This window comes from Bombyx mandarina, chromosome 07, assembly GCF_030267445.1.
Source record: "Bombyx mandarina strain Sakado chromosome 07, ASM3026744v2".
NCBI lineage: Eukaryota > Metazoa > Arthropoda > Insecta > Lepidoptera > Bombycidae > Bombyx > Bombyx mandarina.
Window position 1 is genome coordinate 10,749,973 of NC_143214.1, and position 21,974 is coordinate 10,771,946.

Below are 21,974 nucleotides of genomic sequence, written 5' to 3' on the forward strand. Positions count from 1 at the left end.
TGACTGTCCGTCAGTACAACTCTCGTGAGCCCATTTTTTGCACACATAGCACATAATCCAGTCTTCAACGGGAGGATCTATATATTTATCTCTACAAAAAATACAAAAGTAGTATTTATTTTCTTTTTCGCCTTTTTCTTTTTTTTTGTTATTTTGACTAGAGTCACTAAAGTCTTTTATATTGTTCAAATTCTTTAAAACTCTTTCAGTCTCCTTGTTTGAAGGTGTCTTCTTATTACATTTCAGTCTTTTTATTTGGGTTCCTTTTTTTGGCATATTTTCGGTTTTCTTCTTTATTTCTTCTGCTTTAGCTCTTTTTCGGTTTTCCTTTTCCTCTAACTGATCTTTTATAGGTGTGCTTGTAAGAATAGCAGATTTTTTATTCCTGATATTGCGTTTTGATATTTTTGGGGAAATAATAGGCAATTCAACTATCTCTAACAGGGAAATTGCATCCGTGCTTGCATCATCCCTTTGTAAATTAACAGTACCTATATTTGAAGCCCGGTAAGCAAGGTCTTCGTCACGGTCTACTTGGGCTTCGGCAGCTATTTCGGCCTGATTGTGTGCGTCAGGAACTTGTAGGACATCAATTGCTTGATTATCTGAAGATTGGGCATTCATATGAATGTTTTCTGTCGAAGTTATTGTTTCTTGTTCGATATATGGCTGAAATGAATCTATTTCAACGGGACGCAAGGGATATATTCCTGCAGCTTTAAATCCACTTGCAGCTTTTTCAAGGTTACTGCAACGGTTAAAAGCGTTTGTAAACAATTCGACTATGTCGTATTGTGTAATAGGCTGTCCAAATCGCTTTGCCATGTGATTCTCACATTCTTGATTGTAAGCAGTCTTGATAGGGCCAAAATATGTCAAGTCCAAAGGTTGGAGTTTGTGTGAGGTATGTGGTGGCAGAGTGAGCATAATGATGCCATGATCTCTACAGAGTAAGAATACAAAATAAGCAAAACGGGGTCTTCTTTTGAAGGCTTTGAATATGAAATAAAGTGGTGTAACCAAGCCACAAATAGGCTTTCATTTATCCATCCAGAGTCTGACACAGCCCCAACCATATTAAGGTTACTACCTTTTAGTAATTGTGGATTCATACGCTTCCTTTTGAATATGAAAAAGGGAGGAATATATTGGCCGGCTGCACTAAATGCACAAACAACTGTTGTTGTAGACCCCCTTTCAGCACTCGTTGCCTTACCAACTTGTTTCTGACCTTTTACTGCCACTATTCTTTGATTTCTTTGGACCGTTGATATACCTGTCTCATCGACGTTAAAAATATTATCAGGTGGAATATGATGTTTGTTTTGTATGGCCTTCAAATTATCATAAAAAAAATTAAAGTCAGATTCATTGAGCGCAGTGATACGATTCAGTGAAGTCGCCTCAGGTCTCCTTAGAGATATGCTGGGATGTCTTTTCATAAAACTGTAGTACCAGTCTTTTCCAGCTAGTTGTTTTACTCGGTCAAAATTGTGCGGACGTTTACTCTTCTCTGCATATTGATAAGCAATTTGGCGAATTTTTTTTATGGTTAGGCCATAATAGAGTTTACTGCATTTCATTATATAATCGACAAGTTGCGTTTCCTGGTCATCTGTAAATAAAGGTTTTCGTCCAGACCTTGGCTGTTTTAATACATCTTTCGTCAGATGGTCAAAAATTGTGGTTTTTGGAACATTATATGTTTCTGCTGCTTTACCAAGGGAGAGTTTTTTGGTTTTAACATCGTCTATAGCCTTTTTGAGATCTTCTAAACTATACTTCAGTTCGGTCTTTCTTTTGTAAGTACGAGGCATCTGTAATAATATTTAAAAAAAGTTGAACGGGGACCCAACAAATGGGAGTGGAGTAATAGCGAACGTTCGAGATTGCCCGACATGGAGTGTTCGTCTTTACCCCGCGGTATCGTAAATAATTCAAGGTCAAAAAATAAATTAGGTTATATTTCTTTTGCCAACTACGTCATTGTCATTTAGCTAATTAATATGTGATTATTCCACTATGTAAAAGCTGAATTATTATTGTAGATAGAAATAAAGCTACACCAACTTGAATTTACCAAAAAATTACATCAAAAACATACAAAATATTGAAAAATACTTACCTTTCTAAGTACGTGCGTCCGCGTCTCCCGTGTTGTTGACTGGCACTAGTAGTGGCGTGATCTCCGAAATGGCGGCAAGTAAAATTAGGATATCTCTTTCTAACATATTAGAACCATTGAATTCGGCATTACCCTGCGTTCGCGTTTCCCCCACTTTCCCCTACGCACACAGTAGTGAAGAAGCGAGCAACCGTATTCCGCGTGTCCAACGAGGTTATTTTCCATCCTCGCTCATGGTATGGTTGGGAGTTTCTTATTGGGGCTTAACAGAGGTACATTTTTGTGAGAAAGGTGTAAAAACGAATGCAGTTGTGTATCAAAATACAGTCCTGACGAACCTTGTGGAACCTGTTTCTCATACCATGTTCAATAACAGGCACTGGGTATTCCAACAAGATTCGGCGCCAGCTCATAGAGCGAAGAGCACACAAGACTGGCTGGCGGCGCGTGAAATCGACTTCATCCGGCACGAAGACTGGCCCTCCTCCAGTCCAGATTTGAATCCGTTAGATTACAAGATATGGCAACACTTGGAGGAAAAGGCGTGCTCAAAGCCTCATCCCAATTTGGAGTCAGTCAAGACATCCTTGATTAAGGCAGTCGCCGATATTGACATGGACCTCGTTCGTGCTGCGATAGACGACTGGCCGCGCAGATTGAAGGCCTGTATTCAAAATCACGGAGGTCATTTGAATAAACTTTAGTGTCATAAGAATCTATGTTTTGTTAAGTTCATTTTGGTATATGAATGGTTACATAATGAATAAACTTGTTTCAATTATTTTACATTAAACATGTGACAGAATTTATGACCTGACTAGGTATGTAGTTAATAAGTAATTACGTAAAACATGTATAATCTTTGTTATGAATTTATAAGCCATATGATTGTGTATCAGATTAGAGATTCTAAATGGACCAATAGGAGCGATTATGAATCGCTTTGGTTACGGTAACAAATAGTAGGGGAGCCCACGATGCTAAATGTTGATTTACTCCAGCGTCATAGAGACCTATTGGGATGCAAAGCTTAGATGATAAGAAGAAAAAAATGTTATATAATGTATACGTTTTCATTGGTGGGAGGAGCGGCTATAGATTTTCAAAAATGTAAAAAAATACTGTTGCATGGACATAATCGAGCGCGTCAGATATTGATGGCATCAATGTCCTAGGTATTTTTAATAATGTATGTTTGTTAATCTGATCGTTTGCGTGGTGGGGGTCGTCGTACGTAAGCGTTGAAAATGAAAATGAAAATTTAATCGAGCGCGTCAGATTTTCTAAAGGGTGTTGTGTAAAGTGTGTAAAGTGAACCTAAAAAAAACCTCTCATTCAATAATCTGACGATTTTGATGTGACGCAAACTTGTGGCCATTACTATAATGTGCAAAAAAATTCGCCATTTTGAAATACTCTAGTGCGTCAGATTAAGATATATATGGTTCATCTTTATGTCCTAGACGTGCTGTCTCACAATCTGACGATTATCTACAGGGATTCGTCTAACGGTAGACAGCGGCTTGTTGCGGTAGGCAGCGGCTTGGCTCTGCCCTTGGCATTGCTGGAGTCCATGGGCGACGGTAACCACTCACCACCAGGTGGGCCGTATGCTCGTCTGCCTACAAAGGCAATAAAAAAAAAACGTGACAAAAAAAAAGTTTTTTTTTTTTAAACTATGCATTCGAAGATCCATCCAAACTTCTACTCTTGCTTGCAGGTGTTCCATATTCGCTAACATGATGACCAATATATCAGTATCAGAAATTCTAATAGTAATAATAGAATCATCATTTTTTTTTTTTTTTTTTTTTTTTTTTTTATTGCTTAGATGAGTGGACGAGCTCACAGCCCACCTGGTGTTAAGTGGTTACTGGAGCCCATAGACATCTACAACGTAAATGCGCCACCCATCTTGAGATATAAGTTCTAAGGTCTCAATTATAGTTACAACGGCTGCCCCACCCTTCAAACCGAAACGCATTACTGCTTCACGGCAGAAATAGGCAGGGTGGTGGTACCTACCCGTGCGGACTCACAAGAGGTCCTACCACCAGTAATTACGCAAATTATAATTTTGCGGGTTTCATTTCTATTACACGATGTTATTCCTTCACCGTGGAAATCAATCGTGAACATTTGTTGAGTACGTATTTCATTACAAAAATTGGTACCCGCCAGCGGGATTCGAACACCGATGCATCGCTAAACACGAATGTACCGGACGTCTTATCCGTTAGGCCACGACGACTTCAAAATTTGACAATTTTGTTGACAAGCAAGAACTACTATCTTCGTATCCGCTTTTTCATGATCAGGGCGTGACAACTCATAATTAATGATGCGTGTTACTCTATTATCAGTAACAGAATATTCATAACACAAATCATGCATTATGTAAATTACCTTACTACCGATAATCGTTGCCATCTCCTGTTCAGCCCAATGATCGATGAAAAACTTGACAATAGCTTCCTTAAACTTTATATTTTTCGAATCTTTATAATGATTAATCTAATGAATAAAAACATTGTCAAATCTTGGAGATTCTTGAGCTTGAATGCAATAACTAATTCGAGTAATAGCTAGATCATACGTGATCTAGATATTAGGAGCTTGACATTCATTAACAATGTCCTGACTCAATTCTAGAGTTTTCAAGACAGTTGAATTGTTGGCGGAAGATTCATTAATTGGAGTAAGATATGAAACTTTTTGAACCTGAACACATTGGAACATCTGATATTTTATACTTATGTAATAACATCCACGTAACATCCAGCTGTTTTTACATACTCAAATTATTTGGAGATTTATTAAGCTCTGAGATGTCTAGCTGACTCCAGGTTGTAATTTTTAATTTCTTGGTAAATGGATGCATTTCAAAAGTAACTTCTTCAAAAGTGTTTTCGTTTTCTTGTTTTTGTGGTGGTAATGGATAATTCTGAAAAGCTACCATGCACAATCTCATCTATTGTTGAATTTTCATGCACGCAAGGGCTAGAAGATTCCACAGACACAGGATCCGGATTCTGCACGATATCCTGAAAAATTATTCCCACCGTATCATGCAGAGTATCTTTGCCGTTGAGGGTTTCAACGAAGCGGTCGAAATTTTTGAATGCGACACCAGTGTTCAAGTCTGGGCGACATTGAATGTCTTCAGGACATACGTTATCACTATTTACCGTCGAAAATGTCAGCTCAGTCTCTAGGTCTTCTAAAGTTGTGTAAGAGCAGCAGTGCCCATATCTTGAAAGTATGTTAACAACTTTTTTACTGTTGCATAAACTCTTCACTGCCAGACCTAGGGTAATGTGCTTTGAAGTTTTAATTTTGTGGCCAAAAGCTGCGTAAATCAGATCTTGTCCAATAGAAAAAATAGAAAGTTCTTTCTTATTCTATTTTCACGTGCTTTTTGGGATAGACGAGAAATATCACCACAAGTGAATGATTCCAAGAAACAAGTAAGAAGCTCTGGCACATAATCGCATTCTCCCATTATCAAATCTTTAGAAATTTTCAGGCAATTCTCTTCTGGTTGAGTCAATGATTTCTTTACGAAGTTGTATTGCAACTGAACGAATGGTTTCTTTTACTGCCATCGTTTTAAATAAATCCTTGTAGGTTAAAAGAGTGGCGGAAAGTGGAGCAAGATACTTTTTCTTTTCAGCGTAAATAATTTTTATGTCCTTGTCAAAAGTCCATTAATTTTCCTTCCATGTGACGGTCTGCGAACGAAGAAATAGTGATGGAATTAGACAATAAACTGCATTGCTGCTCTAGCAATTTTTGATATTCTTTTTTTACGTAATCAAAAAACAAGCGTTCATTATTCTTGACCACTCTTTATTCTAGTATATCACAAAGAATAGTATACGCAGCCCCAAGCCCGAAAAAAAAAAAGGTATGTTGCGGTGTACTATTAACAACACATTATTAAAGTAAATACATACATACAATATATACTGTTAAACACAATATGAAATCACTATATGATTTATATTCCAATATACTTACATACACATAATAAATTAAGAATATGGATAAAGCATAAACAAGCAAATAACACTAGACGGATAGGGTAATGTTCCTTCACACCATTCTTTTAAAGCAGTTTAAATTGGATCACTTCTCACTGCATCCGGCAGAGCATTCAACAATCGAACCGCCTGGATGTTGAACCAAAGAATGATGATGAATGCACTGGCATTTTCAGTGCTGAGGCTATCCGATGATCTCAGGGAAAAATTATGCGTATCACTTAGGAACTCGAAACGTTCTTTGAGATATCTAGAGGTATGGGGGTAAAAGAGAATACAATATAGGAAAGAAAGGACATAAGTATTACGGCGAAGGCGATACGGTAGTGTAATCTTATTTTTACAATATTTTTCCATTACAGCTTTTATAAGTATTATTAAATGGTTATTCATTTGCTGTTGATTATATTGGTGAAAATGTATTGTTTCAAAAAGATTCACACCTATAAAATGCGATAAAGATTTTGGCCTTTATCCTTCAGTTTTATAAACTTGAAGTGCTTGTCGTCAATTGTATCTGGAATCAAACCGCTACACTATGTATCACACTTCAGTAATTTTAGAAAACGATGAACTGTAAATCCCGCTATATATGATACTACCTGGCTACTAAATTCTTGTACAAGTATACTAATTTCCTCATCAAATACGGCTTGTTCATATAACAAACTCATCTCGTCTTCTCATTACCTTCCTCTTTAACTTACACGGCTCGATTGTTAGATTTATATTTTGAACAGCCGAGGAGCACGACAAAAAAGAAACCTCAAGATCTATACAGTTTCTCTGGTCTATATCTCTAAGCTCCGACTTTACCAAGAGCTTTTTGTATATCGCTTGAAACTGTCGCGCCGTTGGGTTGATGCTGCATCCACCATGTGACCTTATATGTCCAAACATAAGCGCTAAATAATCTTGGCTGATTTTGTAAATCACAACGTACTTAAGTTTTTGGTTCCTTTCAACTAGTTGTATATACAATGAGGCTTTCTATGCACACTAATAAACCAATAAAACCGTGGTGTAACGTCGCGTCTACACTATGAAATTAGTTGCATGACACTAATTTCACCAAAAAATCGCGCAGGGCACGAAACTAATTTACATGCATGAAATCATTGCATGCATTACGAAAGTATTAAATTACACGTGAAACTGTTGGTAAAACTAATGTCACGAAATTAATTTCATGCCACTAATTTCGTAATGTAAATTCGGCTTTATGATAGTCTTTTTACCATCTGGAAGCTTTATAAATGTTAGATACCGTTTCGCCTTTTCTAAAGTTTCAAATACCTTGTCTTTGTTGTCTGGGCAAACTGGTTTCTTATAATGGAGTTGGGCCATATGGCTTAATTTTAACACATCGAACAAGCTGTTGATAGTTTTTAAATATTCCACAGTGCCTTCTACATCATGAAAATCAGCCATTTGAAGTTGACCATAAAAATTCAGGGCATCTACAATACGTTGCTAAATAATTGCGACCCCATGTGAACTTTCATTTTTTGGTTCTTGAAAAAGTTATGACTTTTTCGTAGTTTATTTGCTAAGTGCAGTTTTTCTTTATAAGCAGATAAACTTTTTGAAGAATATAGTACTGTTTGCTGTTGAGCCCTTTCAGGTTTCAAGAAATAAATAACTTTATCCATTGGATTCCTTGCAGTAAGCAGTACTAACAAATCAAAATCTTCACCAACTACAATTGTTGTTTGTTGCATTAAATTGTTCTATTGCTGTTTCAATTATGAGGACATCTGCGTCATTTTGAGCTTGTTTCACTGGAATATTCTCAGCTGTTAATTTGTCACTTAAGATGGAAATGGAACGAGATGTATTATTAATGTTAGCGAAAAATTGTTATTGATTCGCTGGAACTGAAATAAATTCATCAAAGATAATCTCGGAACCTGATGATGCTTTTGTAGTTCGACGACGTTGTTCTGCAGCTTTAATATTCTTTGTCGAGTCGCTGTAGCTGTCAAATACTACCGTCACTGTAAGCCCATAATGTAAATACTGAACATATTTATCAAAAATAACGCCAGAAGTTTCTTCTCGATCCCACACAACATGATGTAGTAGGTATCTTACTTACTTAATGTAATGTAGCGTTTGTACGATCAACCTCAGTATTGACTGATTGAAAGCAATCGTTAATTGCCGACTTTGTTGTTTTACGCATTTCAGCTGCATCGAAGAGTGATAAGGGGTAAGGGTCTAATTCAAACTCAAATTTGTTTTCAATCTCATCCTCAAAAGCTTTAGTGATACTCATGCGTTGAAATAATAATACAGGGTATATAGCTACTTCTTCTTCGTGAACTTTCACGGTGCTACTCGCAGCTAAAAAAGGGAATGCTTTTTCAGAGCGTTTTAATATTGTAAGGTTTCGTGATGTTGAGGGTTTGACGTTGTTGAAGGACGAATATCCGTACAGTACTCACTAATAAAAGAAAGTGGTCGTATGCGAGTCGGAGTCTCCTTCTCCATGTCTTTAGTCACAGTAATAGCCAAGACGGTTCTTACAGCTGCGGGCAAATGGCCGTGCCATAAAATTCGGAGTGTGTCATCAAGTATTTTGTCCCTGGCGAGGTCACGCATACGGCAAAAAAGCTGTGACAGCTTTTGATCGCCGAGCTCTCACCAATCAGTTTCTGCACCTGACGATTCTCAGATTCCTCATAAATATCTAACAAGCGTACTTTTAAAGTTTTATACCTGTCAGTATCAGGCGGCCTACAGAGAATACCTGTGACTTGTTGCATAGGGGCCTTTCCCAATTTTAAAATAAGAACTTAGAATTTGGCATCATCACTGCATTTTTGCGGATTTAGGACGGATTCAGCCCTAATGAACCAAACGCGTGAATTCGTGCGTCCACTGTGATAGCCGAAATGTCCTTTCTGTCCGAGGTTACATTGCTGGGTCCTGGAGCTGGCACGTCGTTTCGTGGTAAAGGCGTTGCAGGCGGTTGTGCAATGGGTGCGCCATCCACGTGTTGAGTCGGATACATCGTCACCAATATATGATACATGATCACTAACACGACAAAACTTTGTCCAAAAGTTCGCGTGACTTTAGCAAGGGTCACCAGTGTGAGGTTTTATGTGGTGTTGAGGGTTTATTGTGCGTTCTCCTCTGGAAACCTCATCAGAGTGGTCAATAAAACACTGAGTATAATTATATGTTTATTCGGCTCAGCGACCGCGGTGGATCACTGCACGTTAACCACTGACTGACTAACGTATGTTGCTCATTACTATAAATGCATAGTAAGCTAAGCGGGGCGGGGTATCATTCCCCTACAATATTATATTATTAAATGTTTCATCTGCCATTCTAGACATGGAAGCAATCCCAACTTCACGACCTTTATGGTATTTAATCTTATCGTCAGCAACAACTTCAGAAGCAATAGATACGATTTTGTTAATTTTAGGAAAAGGATCATGTGATGAAAACCAGTCAAGAAGTTTTTAAATATCTTTAGCGTCTTTTTTACGCCGCGAATCACTTGCTGATCTACATGCTGATCTGTTGTGTCCATTTGAACATTAGCAAGAACTTTCAACCCCTCACGCACACTATTCATTGCATACATTTCGTAAACCCATTTACTTATCACACTTTCTTCCATACTTCTTCCTCGAAAAATGCCCCCATCTGTTTTCATAGATTTCATCATCGATTGTTCTATAATCATATCTGTTGAAGTTCGACATCAAAGTTTATTAAAACGCCGAACAGTAAAAAATCCTTCTGTAAACCTTTGATAAACACTAGGATACATAACCTTGTTTAATAGAATCATGTCTTGTAAGTATAAGTGCGCAGACTTAGCATAAGGTAAACGCCTAGATTCATGGAAATAAGGCAGCATTTCTTTAATGCAGTTCAAATGTGCTTGTCAATCTCCCATTCTTAATGCTCTGTTCTGCTCTAATAAATTCCTTTGTAATGGACACCATCCGAAAGTATTGTACCCATAATTGTGTGGTTGGCCCTCGTTTCTGATATTAAATTAATTTGTTACTAAACTGATCAAGTAATTTTCCAAATATTTCCTATCTTCTTCAATGTCATAGTATGAAAGAGTATTATTTAGAATATTTTCAACATGTTGCTCTAAGTTCGGGTTCATGCCTGGTCGCGGGACAACGGATGCCATATTTGCACTCCGCCAAGTGTGCGAAAAACATCGCGACGTGCACAGGAATCTGCATATGGTGTTCGTTGATCTGGAAAAAGCGTACGACCGAGTACCTAGAGCAGTTTTGTGGTGGGCATTGAATGAGAAAGGTATACCTGGTAAGTATGTGAGGTTAATCTGTGCCATGTACAGTCGAGCCAGGATGTATGTACGAACCGCCGCGGGGAATTCCGACGAGTTCAGTGTGGCAGTGGGCTGACACCAAGGGTCTGCACTAAGTCCCTATCTCTTCCTGCTTGTGATGGATGCCTTGACATCGGAGATACAGGAAGAGCCCCCTTGGTGTATGCTGTTTGCCGATGACATAGTGCTCGTCGGAGAAAACGGGCTCGAGGTCCAAAACATACTGGAGAAATGGCGATGCAAGTTGGAGAGTGTTGGCCTAAAAATTAGCAAATCGAAAACCGAACATCTGTTCTGTGATTTTGGCGGTCTCTCCAATTTTACACCCATTTCCCTCGACGGAACACCTTTGCCAGTATGTCAAGACTTCCGATACCTAGGGTCTGTTATTCAAAGCGACGGTGAACTGGATCGTACTGTGAGGCACAGAATTGACGCAGGATGGATGAAATGGCGGCAGGTCACGGGCACCATATATGACTCGCACATCCCTCTTCCCCTAAAAGGGAAGATATATAAGACCTTAATAAGGCCTGCCGTCTTGTATGGATCAGCTTGTTGAACTACGAAAGTGGCGGATGAAAGGCGATTGCATGCAGCAGAGATGCGAATATTGCGATGGATGTGTGGAGTAACGAGAATGGATAGCATACGGAATGAATATGTTAGAGGAAGTCTGAAAGTGGCACCTGTGACAGAGAAGCTGAGGAGTGCACGTTTGGGATGGTATGGACATGTGATGAGACGAAATGAAAATGAGGTTGTTAAGAGAGTGTTAACTATGAATGTGGAAGGATTTAGAGGAAGAGGTAGACCTAAGAAGAAATGGATGGATTGTGTGAAAGACGATATGGGTAGGAGGGGAGTGAGCGAAGAAATGGTATATGATAGAAGAGTATGGAAGGAGAAAACATGTTGCGCCGACCCCAGGTGACTGGGAGAAGGGCAGGATAATGAATGATTTTCAACGATAATAATGAGATTTGCATCAATCATCATCATCATCAATAGTTCATCGTTCTTTTAATATTAAATCATATGAAAAAAATCATAACTTTTTTGTAGAGAATTTTAAGATCTACAACTGTGGTTTAAGGTTTTATTTTGATTAAATTTCCGTTTTCGAGAAAATTCCAAAAAAACCTCAAACTTTGACCTTTGACCCCGAATAACTTTGTAGCACACATAGGATCGATGGAGATTTTTAAAACTTTATTTGTAATAGTAAACCCTAGCTCTCCACCAATATTTGGCTCTCCGGCAATTTTTGTTATTTGACCACTATTTTTATGTCTAAATTGACCGAACTAATACCCCACCTGCCGTACGTGTGGCGATCTGGAGATTTTCTCCTGTGGAAAAAAGGGCATATCCTGTATATCGACGACAAGCACCCAGCTTCAGTCTTGTTTTATAATATGCGACAGAGTCCTAGCGGGAATCTTCATTTCTCGCGATAAGATTTTTTGCTTCCTAATGGGGTTTTGACGAATTCTGGCTTTAACAGCTTATAACAGCCTTTGATTTTTTCTGGTCTTCGGCAGATGAAGTGTTGTTGTATCTGTTGATAGTACGATATACGAACATACAGCTGAAACCAAGCTTTTGAAGTGTCTGGAATATGACCGACGGCTCCATACCAATTTAGTGCAAGGCGATCCCCGCAATCTTTAATGCAATTCTTTAACACCCCATTCCATATTGTAATTTGATAATCAACACGCAAAAATATGTGAAATGGTGCAAAATCGAAAGAAATTTTTAATATAATATATGTATTCCAAATTAAAAATAATTAAACAGTTTAAAAAGAAAGAAAAGTTTTTATGTAACAGTATTTATGGACAGACTAGTCACATAGGTATTGAAACAGTTAAATGCTATTCTTCTGGTACTGCTTCACATATTTCTTCATCTTTCATAAGTTGCTCTATTTCTTCGATCCCTTCAAACCGAGAATAATTTTTCTTCACTTGTCTCCAATCCTCTTTTTGATAGATTTTGTAACCAATCGGCAATAGGTAGATTATCTTCAGGATTCCATTTTTCTGTTTTTTTTTTCTGTTTGTGATACAGCATTCATTGTGGGCCATAACTTTTTCCATGAAGATTGGATGAAGTAAGATGAAACAGACTTCCAAGCATGAACGAGAGAAAATACAACATCCTTCAAATTCAATTCTTTAAGGCTCTGCGTTATATCACCTTCCTGAGATGTAATATGAATCAGCAATTTATTTTTATACCAGGTCTTTACTTTTTGATCCATCGGATGAAGTAAAGGTGTGCAGTTTGGTGATTTCCTATTGGATGGTTTGGATATTCCCATCACTTGATTTAAGTTCTCGTTCATTTGGGTAGCCTAGAGCATTGTCAAGGTTTATAGGCAAGTTGGATCTTTTCATAAACTTCTTGACTTCTGGGACAAAGTGGTTATGAAACTGTGTCGTCCAAGGTGATATAATGAAGAAGTCAAACTCAATAATTACAATAATACAGTTTTCTTTATTAAAGTGACTGAGAAACATATTAATCCTAATAATTAAAAAAAAATGCTTGTGAACTACCCGGACCAAATATTTAGCCGATCGGTTTTTGCTGCTATTAGCGTTCTTGTCAGCAATCATAGATTACCAGAATAAGCTCAGTATACCGCAGACTTTATAGAAGAAATCAATAAAATATTTGATGTGTTAAACTCAAGCAAAGTTTCATGTCCGAACAAATAACAAAAAGCATTTTCAATGAAACAAACCTACTCATTAGTAAAAATTTCATGTTTATAACTCAAACATAACATTTTCTAGTAAGTGTTAAAAGATGGCACTCCGAATATGCCATTTATTGTTTTGAACATTGGTTTATTTGGGATGATAATTGATGCAAAAGAGTTTAATTAAAACCATTTATTATTTTACACAAAATTTAATCCATGAGGTTCTCAAAATGTCCACCTCTTTGTTGTAGGCATAAAGCCAAGCGAATTAAAATTTGTGGTGTCGCTCTCCTTATCATATCAGGATTATTGCGAATATCATTCGGATAGTTAATTATGCGGTCATGCAAATCAGCCTCATTGTTGATGGGAGTATTGTAGACATGTTGCTTCATGGTCCTCCATAGGAAATAATCAAGGGGCGTCAAATCGGGTGAACGCGCAGGCCACTCTACAGGTCCTTGCCGGCCGATATATTTATCACGATAATTATCGTTTAAAAATGATCTCACATTTCTAGCTTAATGAGCAGGACATCCATCCACCTGCAGAAACATCCTTCGACGCAAAGCCATAAAACAAGAGGTACACCCTCTAATAATTCCGGTAGTTCATCAATCAATAGACTTAAAAATCTTTCACCGGTCAAAGTTCTCGGCAATACGACTGGTCCAATCAACTTGTCATCGAGAAGACCAGCCCAAACATTTATTGAAAATTTACTTGAAAAGTCGATGAACGTTTCAATTTCGGGTTTTCACCTACATGGCACCATTTTTGTAAATTTCGACAGTTATTAATGCCGTCTCTAGTGAATGTCGTTTCATCCATCCATAGTATGGTTTTTGGAAAATTTGGGTTTTCCAAGGTTTTTCTTTGTATACAAGTGGACATCACAGACCTTGGACAGCAGTCTACGTCTTCATGTAGATGTTTCACCCTTTGGTAGTGATAAGGATGCAATCCTTCTTTCTTTAAAATGATCTACGCTGATTTTTGAGATATCCCGTGACGAAGAACCATTCTTCTAGTACTTATGTATGGATCAGGAAACAAATCACTAATTACTGCTTCTTCAATAATTACTTGATATCAGAGAAATCACACTTAGACAAAATAAATTCAAATGAACGATCATTTCTTTCTTTCATAATTTCTTTCTAAGCACACCGCGGGCGTAAAACGCGTCGTGAGTTGTGCTTTAATTTTTTAAATATATATCTGCATTCTACAGAAACTGAGGGTCCGCAACCGCAGCGGACTCGGGTAAACTTAGCCTAAAGCTGACGACTGGCTGATGTTTTCTAAGCTTTGTAGATGTTATCGCTTGTGGGTTTTTTGCTCCAGATAGCTTCGCATACCTTTCTAGTACTCTGTATCCATATATTGTATTTTCAAATTCTGAATTACCAAATAAAAAAACGATTTAATGTAGAAACAAATGTATCGAGAACAATAATTTAATGTCCTCTTGAACCTCGTTATTAAATAGAACGAGAACCTCATGCCCACATTTGCCTCTAATGACAACTCTTTTAAAATTTTCTACCAAGACTTGATTTCTTTTCGAGGTATTCTTTTAGGATTTTTAAGTCACTTTCCAAAGGGACTATAGTTACTATATCCCACTTATTTGTGTTAAGATCTGATGCTGCTCGGCTGGATATATCAAATTACCAATTAGAGTCAATGATTTGAATTAAAGTTTTAGATCTGCCTCTATTTCTGCTGTGTTTTAATCCATGTAAAGCTTTTGTTTTTTTAATGCGAATAAAATTTCTAAATTGCAGTATTGTTTTATGCTAGAAAATGTGTGCTGAAAATGATTCAAATCTATCTTTTTCGGTGTCATATTTTCCCACTACTTTTGTAGCTGCAACAATAGTGTCGTGTAGTATGTCGGTCTCAGTGCGTCAAATAATTGTTTTATGGAAGGATTAATCTTTTTCACTTCTTGTAATAATTTAGCTCATTTCCTCGTTTTTCGAGAAACTACGTTAACAAAATGTTTTTCTCTGTGGGTTTTTAAGTACTGGGACGCAAAGCACATATAAGGATATCTGATTTTGAGATAAGTGATATTTTATCGGCTCTCATTCGCAGAAATACACTGTCCTTAAGTTTTTCATCTATTTTTAAATGTCTTAATAATAGGTTTTAAGCTTCGGATTGAACCTTACAAAGGTTGTTTTATTCGAATTTTGTGTCCACTTTTTCTTATGTTTCCACAAAAGCTTCTTTGAGTAGAATCCCAGGCAGTTTGTACATTGCAAATTATCTGTAAATTTTTGTTTCCGCATGGGTTTGGTAACTTCTATTGTTCTTTTTTTCGTAGTGCCGTGATAAGTTCCTTTCTCTCACGACTTTTTTGGATGTAGATAAAATATTTTGGACTTCAGGTTCATAAACATAATGTCCTAGACATTATGTTAAATAAATTGGGCACCATCTTTATTAGCAGAGCAGACTAGAGAGAGCTAGACAACAAAAGTCATAGATACACTAGAATGTTGAAGGCATACATACACTATAACTTTAACATGGCCCCTAATTTAATAATTTTAGAATTTATAAAAATAACATTCGTAAATTGTTGAACTTAATATAGTCTTATACTCTTCAGAATTAATGACATGTTTTAAATATATGTTTAAAAGGCTTAGTATTCATTTGATTGCTAATTAATTTAATAGTACTTTGATTATCAATATGTAAATTAGCTGTAACATTTTCAATATTGAAGAAATCTGAGAGTAAACTTTTGAAGTGCACTGATTACTGATTACATGTGTTACACTGAATGCACTGATTACATGTGTTACACTGAATGCACTGATTACATGTGCTTATGCAACATATTCTGCCTTGGCTGTAGATAAGGCAGTACAGTTCTGTTTCCTTGAAAACCAAGTTATTAAATTATCACCTTGATAAATAGCACAACCGCTAGTGCTCTTTCGGTCAGTTCTATTAGCTATCCAATCAGCATCTGAGAATGATTCAAGTTTGGTATACTCACCTGTCTTTCTATAAAGCGGCCCCTGATTGGATTATTTTTGATTTAATGAACCCTTCATACTTACTTCTACAGGCTTAGGACTGACTAGCTTACATCATTACTATGAAACACATTGGTATAGCTAGGCGTATTTAAAAGTTCATTGATTTTATGTACATTCGTAGTTTTTATGATAATATTTACACGCTTGTTACGTACCCTAGTTACATGCATTTTGCTAATTCGCGATTTTGCAATTAGCAACCAGTGGCGTACGTGACTACAAATTGTCGACGCAGCAACCTCATTCCATGTTCATGGAAAAGTACGCGACTGGCGTCAAGTGCTGACACTGCAGCGTCGCTATGCCGCCCGGGCCGGGGCCCGCTGGCGCCACTTCGGTACTGACATCGTCCAAGTCCACTCAATAGCATCTTAGTTTAATTAATTGTAATAATTATAATTCTATAATAAATAACTTAATAGAATTTTGGTTTTTTTTAAACGCTACGGCTGTAGTCTACATAATTGGCGCAAACGGTAGGATATTCGAAGCAGTGCGCGGTGCGGTAAAGAACTCCAAAAATCGTTGATTCTGCCGACTCCGTATAGTCCCTGCTCGTGCTATCAAGCCCTTATCGAATACCTGAAACGTGAAGACACGGCCGGCGTAGTATCTGGAAATCGATACGCGAGAAGACCAAAATGATATATCGTATGTAAGTACTTGAACCTTCTTTTTGTGTTGCCTCCTTTTCAATCCAAATTCAAAATTTTTCATCCGAAGAGTTACGGTGAAAAATCTGTCTCCTCAAGGCAGATTAGTAGTAGACAGAGAGACGTCGATTTAAATAGAAATTTAGATATTAACGTAAGTTATAAATTAGAAATGGCCGTAGACCCGGACCAAATCTACAAGGCCCTTCGCCCAGTGCCAGAGTTCGATGGCAATCCGAACATACTGACTAACCTAGTCAGTATCATATCATAGTCAGTATCATATATCAGAATTTGTGACCAAATCGTCACACAGTATATAAGAACAGATCCTGGCAACGAATTAAATAACCTCAGCTTAATAAACGGTATATTAAATAAAATAACTGGTCCTGCCGCCAGGACCATAAATTCAAATGGCATACCAGAGAACTGGTTAGGTATCCGTACTGCCCTCATTAATAATTTTTCAGACCAAAGAGATGAGACCGCTTTATACAATGACCTCTCCTTACTAACACCGGGAAACAGTAGCCCCCAGGAGTTTTACGACAAATGCCAGACCCTATTCAGCACTCTCATGACATACGTAACTTTACACGAAAGTATTGCCACAACCATCGAGGCAAAATGCGACCTATATAAAAAGCTAACGATGCAAGCATTTGTTCGAGGCCTCAAGGAACCCTTGGGATCTCGCATACGCTGCATGAGACCGACCTCCATCGAAAAGGCTCTGGAATTTGTACAGGAAGAACTAAACATAATGTATCTACAACAGCGAAACGGGTTCACCTCTGAACGGCGCAACCTTATACAGCCTACACCGACACCACTTGTAAAAATACCACCTATGTTTCCGGTAGCAATGCCGAAACCGTTTTCATCAACTTAAAAGACGATCGGCTTCGGATGCGAATGGTATCGCTCTCTTTTCTTGTCGCCAAAATCCCTGATGTAGCTTGTCTGTCCGAGTTCATTTTCGCTGCTGCTTGCACTGCTTCCTGGCTTGTCGATATATATTTGGAATTAGGTCTTTGCTCTTCCAATGTCACTCGCCAGCTTGGCCTCGGCGCGCTTACTATCGTTGTAATAAATAGTAATTAATATTATGTAAAATCAAACTCTTCTTCCGTCGACATTGCGCTATAAGTAGAATAATTATCACTAGGTGAATTAATTTGATTTTTCCGTGCGTTTGATGATTGTTAGTGTAATAAACGTGGATGTATCTGTGGTGTTTGGTTTGCAAATTTTTGAGTTTGATAGTCACTCTGGTCGTTGCTTGGCTGATAGAAGTAAATAGATGGGTAGCCTTGATGTGCAGGTTGAAGTAAGTCAGTTAAAGTTTGGAGAACACGACTTTGAAAGATAAGTGTTTTGTTGTCATCCAATTTTTCCAGAGTCGGTAGAATTCCCTTAAAAAATTAAAAGTGCCTGTTTTCCGGTTTCTTTAAAATGTTAAGAATGTCAGTCATCTTGAACCTCGTTCAGTGTGACCATATGTGGCAAGATCCTGCCGTTTTGGCAGGATTGGACTCTTATTTTAGCTTCTGGCATGATCGGCAGATGCTTTATAAAACCTCGCAGTTTTTGGCAGTATTGGGATAAAGAAAATTAGTTTCCTTATGTGTAAAATGTAAAAAATGACAACCCTGAAGATACTTCGTGAGCATGTAGGGGATTTCCCTATACTTCTCGTGCTATGTTCGTTTAAATTCAATTAACAACTTTAAAACTTTGCTTAGAAAGTTGATAATTTTGAAACGAGTATTCATAAACACGAGTTTACGGTTAATATTTCAATTTAATCAATAGATTCGATGTAGATTTCAAGGTGATATTATCTTGTTAGTGATATTTCTTGGGCGATACTTATTATTGGTGGTGGTGATGAAGCGAAAATATTAAAGAGCGTACAGAGCGGAGTGGGAACAAGATCCTTTACTTTCATCGTTGATCTCCAAAGCTAAAGATGATCCAGAAGTCGCCTTTTGTAAAGCCTGTAAAAGGGAAATGCTGCGTGATTTGAAATGTCAGAATCTTAGTACTCGAGCACCAGTTTATTCCATAATTATTGATGAAAGTACAGATGTGTCGTCAACTAAAATGCTTGTCATTGTAACCAATTACTACTCGGAAAAATCTTAACAGTAAAAACAAAGTATGGTTGATTTAGAGGGGGAATCCGCACAAAACCTGTTTGACGCTCTTTTTAAGGCACTAAATAACATAAATCTAAGTATTGAAGATGCTGTTGGTTTCGGTGCTGATACTACCAATATCATGTTTGGCGAGCAGGGTGGAATTATTCCGAAAATGAAGAAATACAATCCACATAGCTTATTTATAAAGTGTGTCTGCTGCCATTCTACAGCTTTATCAGTAAGTCACGCTAGTAAAGACACGTAACCAAGGGCCGTGAATCAATTAGTTAAAGAGGTTTACGGATATTTTGCTCATAGTAGCAAAAGACAAAGGGAATTAACAGAATTTCAAAAGTTTGTAAAGGCAGCAAAAACATGTAATATTACAACACTATGATATCCGCATATTATACTCTTGCGTGAATAGGATCTTCAAGCAATGAGATGCGCTAAAAATTTACTTTCAAGGGCAATATTTGCATGAGAAAAAAAACTCCTCCCGATTTTTATAAGAACAACTAGCTGACCCGGCGAACTTTGTTCCGCCTTAATGTCAATAAATAAGCAGATTTTTTTTTTATTGGAAAAAATACAAAAAAAATTAAATTTCTACATCAATCATTCATAATTATTTCTGTATTTTAGTACATAGGTTGCTCTTCATTTAAGTACCTTGTGATACACGACATTTTTTGTTTTATTATCAGGCGCAAAAACAAACAACGCAGATGGTCTTCCGACCCGTGAACATGCCACGTATAATTGACCATGGGAAAAACATGAATGTTCTAGATTTAAACCACAAACTTTTAAGGATTGGCCTTGTGATTTGTTGATGGTCATGGCAAATGCAAGACGTATCGGAAATTGAAGTCTTTTAAATTCAAACGGCATATCGGTTGGGATCATCGGTATCCTCGGAATGAGAACTTCCTCACCTTTGAATTTTCCTATCATTATCGTAGCGTAAATTACATTGTTCATCAATTTTCTAACCACCAAACGCGTACCGTTGCACAGTTTTGGTTGGTTTATGTTTCGAAGCATGATTACTACGGAGCCAACCTTTAGGCGTAAATTGTGCGGTGGTAAGCCAGGCACGTCCAAAGAGTTTAAAAATTCAATTGGATAGTTGGTGGCTTCATCTTCATTTGTGACGCAGTCAATAGATTTGAATGAATGCATTGTTCCAATGATCTTATTTTGAATTATGTAGTTTAGGTCATCTACATCTTTATTCTTAGCCGCTAAAATTGCTCGCTCACTCATCCATTCATAATTTTTGTAGTTAGAAATAATTTCTGGAAATACATTGTTGATAAGTTCGTCTTTTGATGAGACAAAATTACAGAAATTATTTGGAAATGATATTAATCCGCTCTATTCATCGACAGGTACTTGACCATTACCGATAGTCAGCAATTGCTCCGAGAAATCTTCAGCAGATGTATCATTAAGCAATGTAACTCTCATGTTTGTTGTCAGTTGCAGTTTCTTCACATGGCGCCATAGATTTGACGATTTGAGGCAAGCGTTTATTTCGTCGGCAGCCGTAGATCTTGGAATTACTGGCAGTATTTGGCGGAAATCGCCAGAAAGTAAAATCATTGCTCCTCCAAAACATCTCGAGTCATTGCGTAAATCTTTTAATGTTCGGTTAAGTGCTTCTAATGCACGTTTATGCGCCATTGTGCATTCGTCCCAGATGATGATTTTCGATACCGCTAAAACTTTGGCCATTGCTGAGTGTTTTGCAATATTACACGTTGGTTCTTCAATAGTTTGAAGATTTAACGGTAATTTGAATGCTGAATGAGCCGTACGGCATCCTTCTAACAATGTGGCTGCTATTCCAGAAGAAGCAACTGCAACCGCTATGTTAAATCTCGCCCGAACAGTTGCTAAAACTAATGACATGAGGAATGTCTTACCAGTTCCACCAGGGGCATCTAGGAAATATAAACCACCATTTTCATCATCGATTGCCTTCATTAAAGTATCATAAACTTCCTTTTGTTGGTAATTCAACAGGGGTACATTCGTTTGAACTACTAAATCTAATTCCTGGTGATCATATTCACGTTCCCTTTCCAATTCTCGATTAAATGCGTCATTCATTTCACGATATGGTGCTGGCATTCCTAACCTGATTAATAAATTACCGCACATGAGGTAACACATATCTTCGATCAAGAGTAAAGCACGATTATGTATCTCCTCATTCATCTCAATATCGTGATTTCTGGAACTGACACGAATTTGATGTAAAATATCTTCTGACATATTATCCTTGTATTTGTGCCACAGGTTACATGGGTTTGATGGAAAACATGTCGAAATTATGATAGCGAATAATGTGCGTATCTGACTTGGAGATGCAGAGATAATGGCTTCAGCGATTGTCGTATCCCAATGACTATCGTTTTCTAATAACTTCAATTCTTCACATGCAGCACGATGTTGGGAATATTACACCATTAACAGTTCGTAGTGACTCAAATGACGTTGGCCCACGCACATTTACCAGCAACAACCGCAAATAGAAACATTCATTATTCTTTGGATGAACTGTATACATACGACCAAGAGCATCAGTAGAACGCACATCTGAATACCCAGGAACCGCATCGCCTTGCTTCCGTCTTTGAAAATTCTTCGATGAAGCATTCCAAGTATAATAACGTGGCATCTCCGAGTAAAGCAAAGTTCGTGCAAACTGATCGCTTTGGCAGATTGAAAAAAAACTGGTCAATGTAGTTGCTGGAGGTGTTTCAGCACGTTGCGTAGCATTCGAAGCCGTGAAATATACTCGTTGACCATTCTCCAGATGCACCGCCAAATGCGTAACAGTAGGATGACGTTCGTGAATGGGAAATGCGAATATACGCCAAA

The 21,974-nt window shown here is 37.6% G+C and overlaps 2 protein-coding genes across 2 annotated transcripts; both read right to left on the minus strand.

Moving 5' to 3' along the window:
- Positions 1-106: 106 nt before the first annotated feature.
- LOC149502675 (uncharacterized) lies at positions 107-2,299 on the minus strand. Its single transcript, XM_089728770.1, has 2 exons — positions 2,126-2,299; positions 107-1,817 (listed from the first exon to the last, which is right to left on the minus strand). The coding sequence occupies exon 2, from the start codon at positions 1,815-1,817 to the stop codon at positions 876-878; it is 942 nt and encodes a 313-aa protein (XP_089584896.1). The 5' UTR covers positions 2,126-2,299; the 3' UTR covers positions 107-875.
- Positions 2,300-20,462: 18,163 nt separating this feature from the next.
- Positions 20,463-21,365, minus strand: LOC149502676 (uncharacterized). Its single transcript, XM_089728932.1, has one exon. It carries the CDS (start codon positions 21,363-21,365, stop codon positions 20,463-20,465), a length of 903 nt encoding a protein of 300 aa, XP_089585058.1.
- Positions 21,366-21,974: the final 609 nt, after the last annotated feature.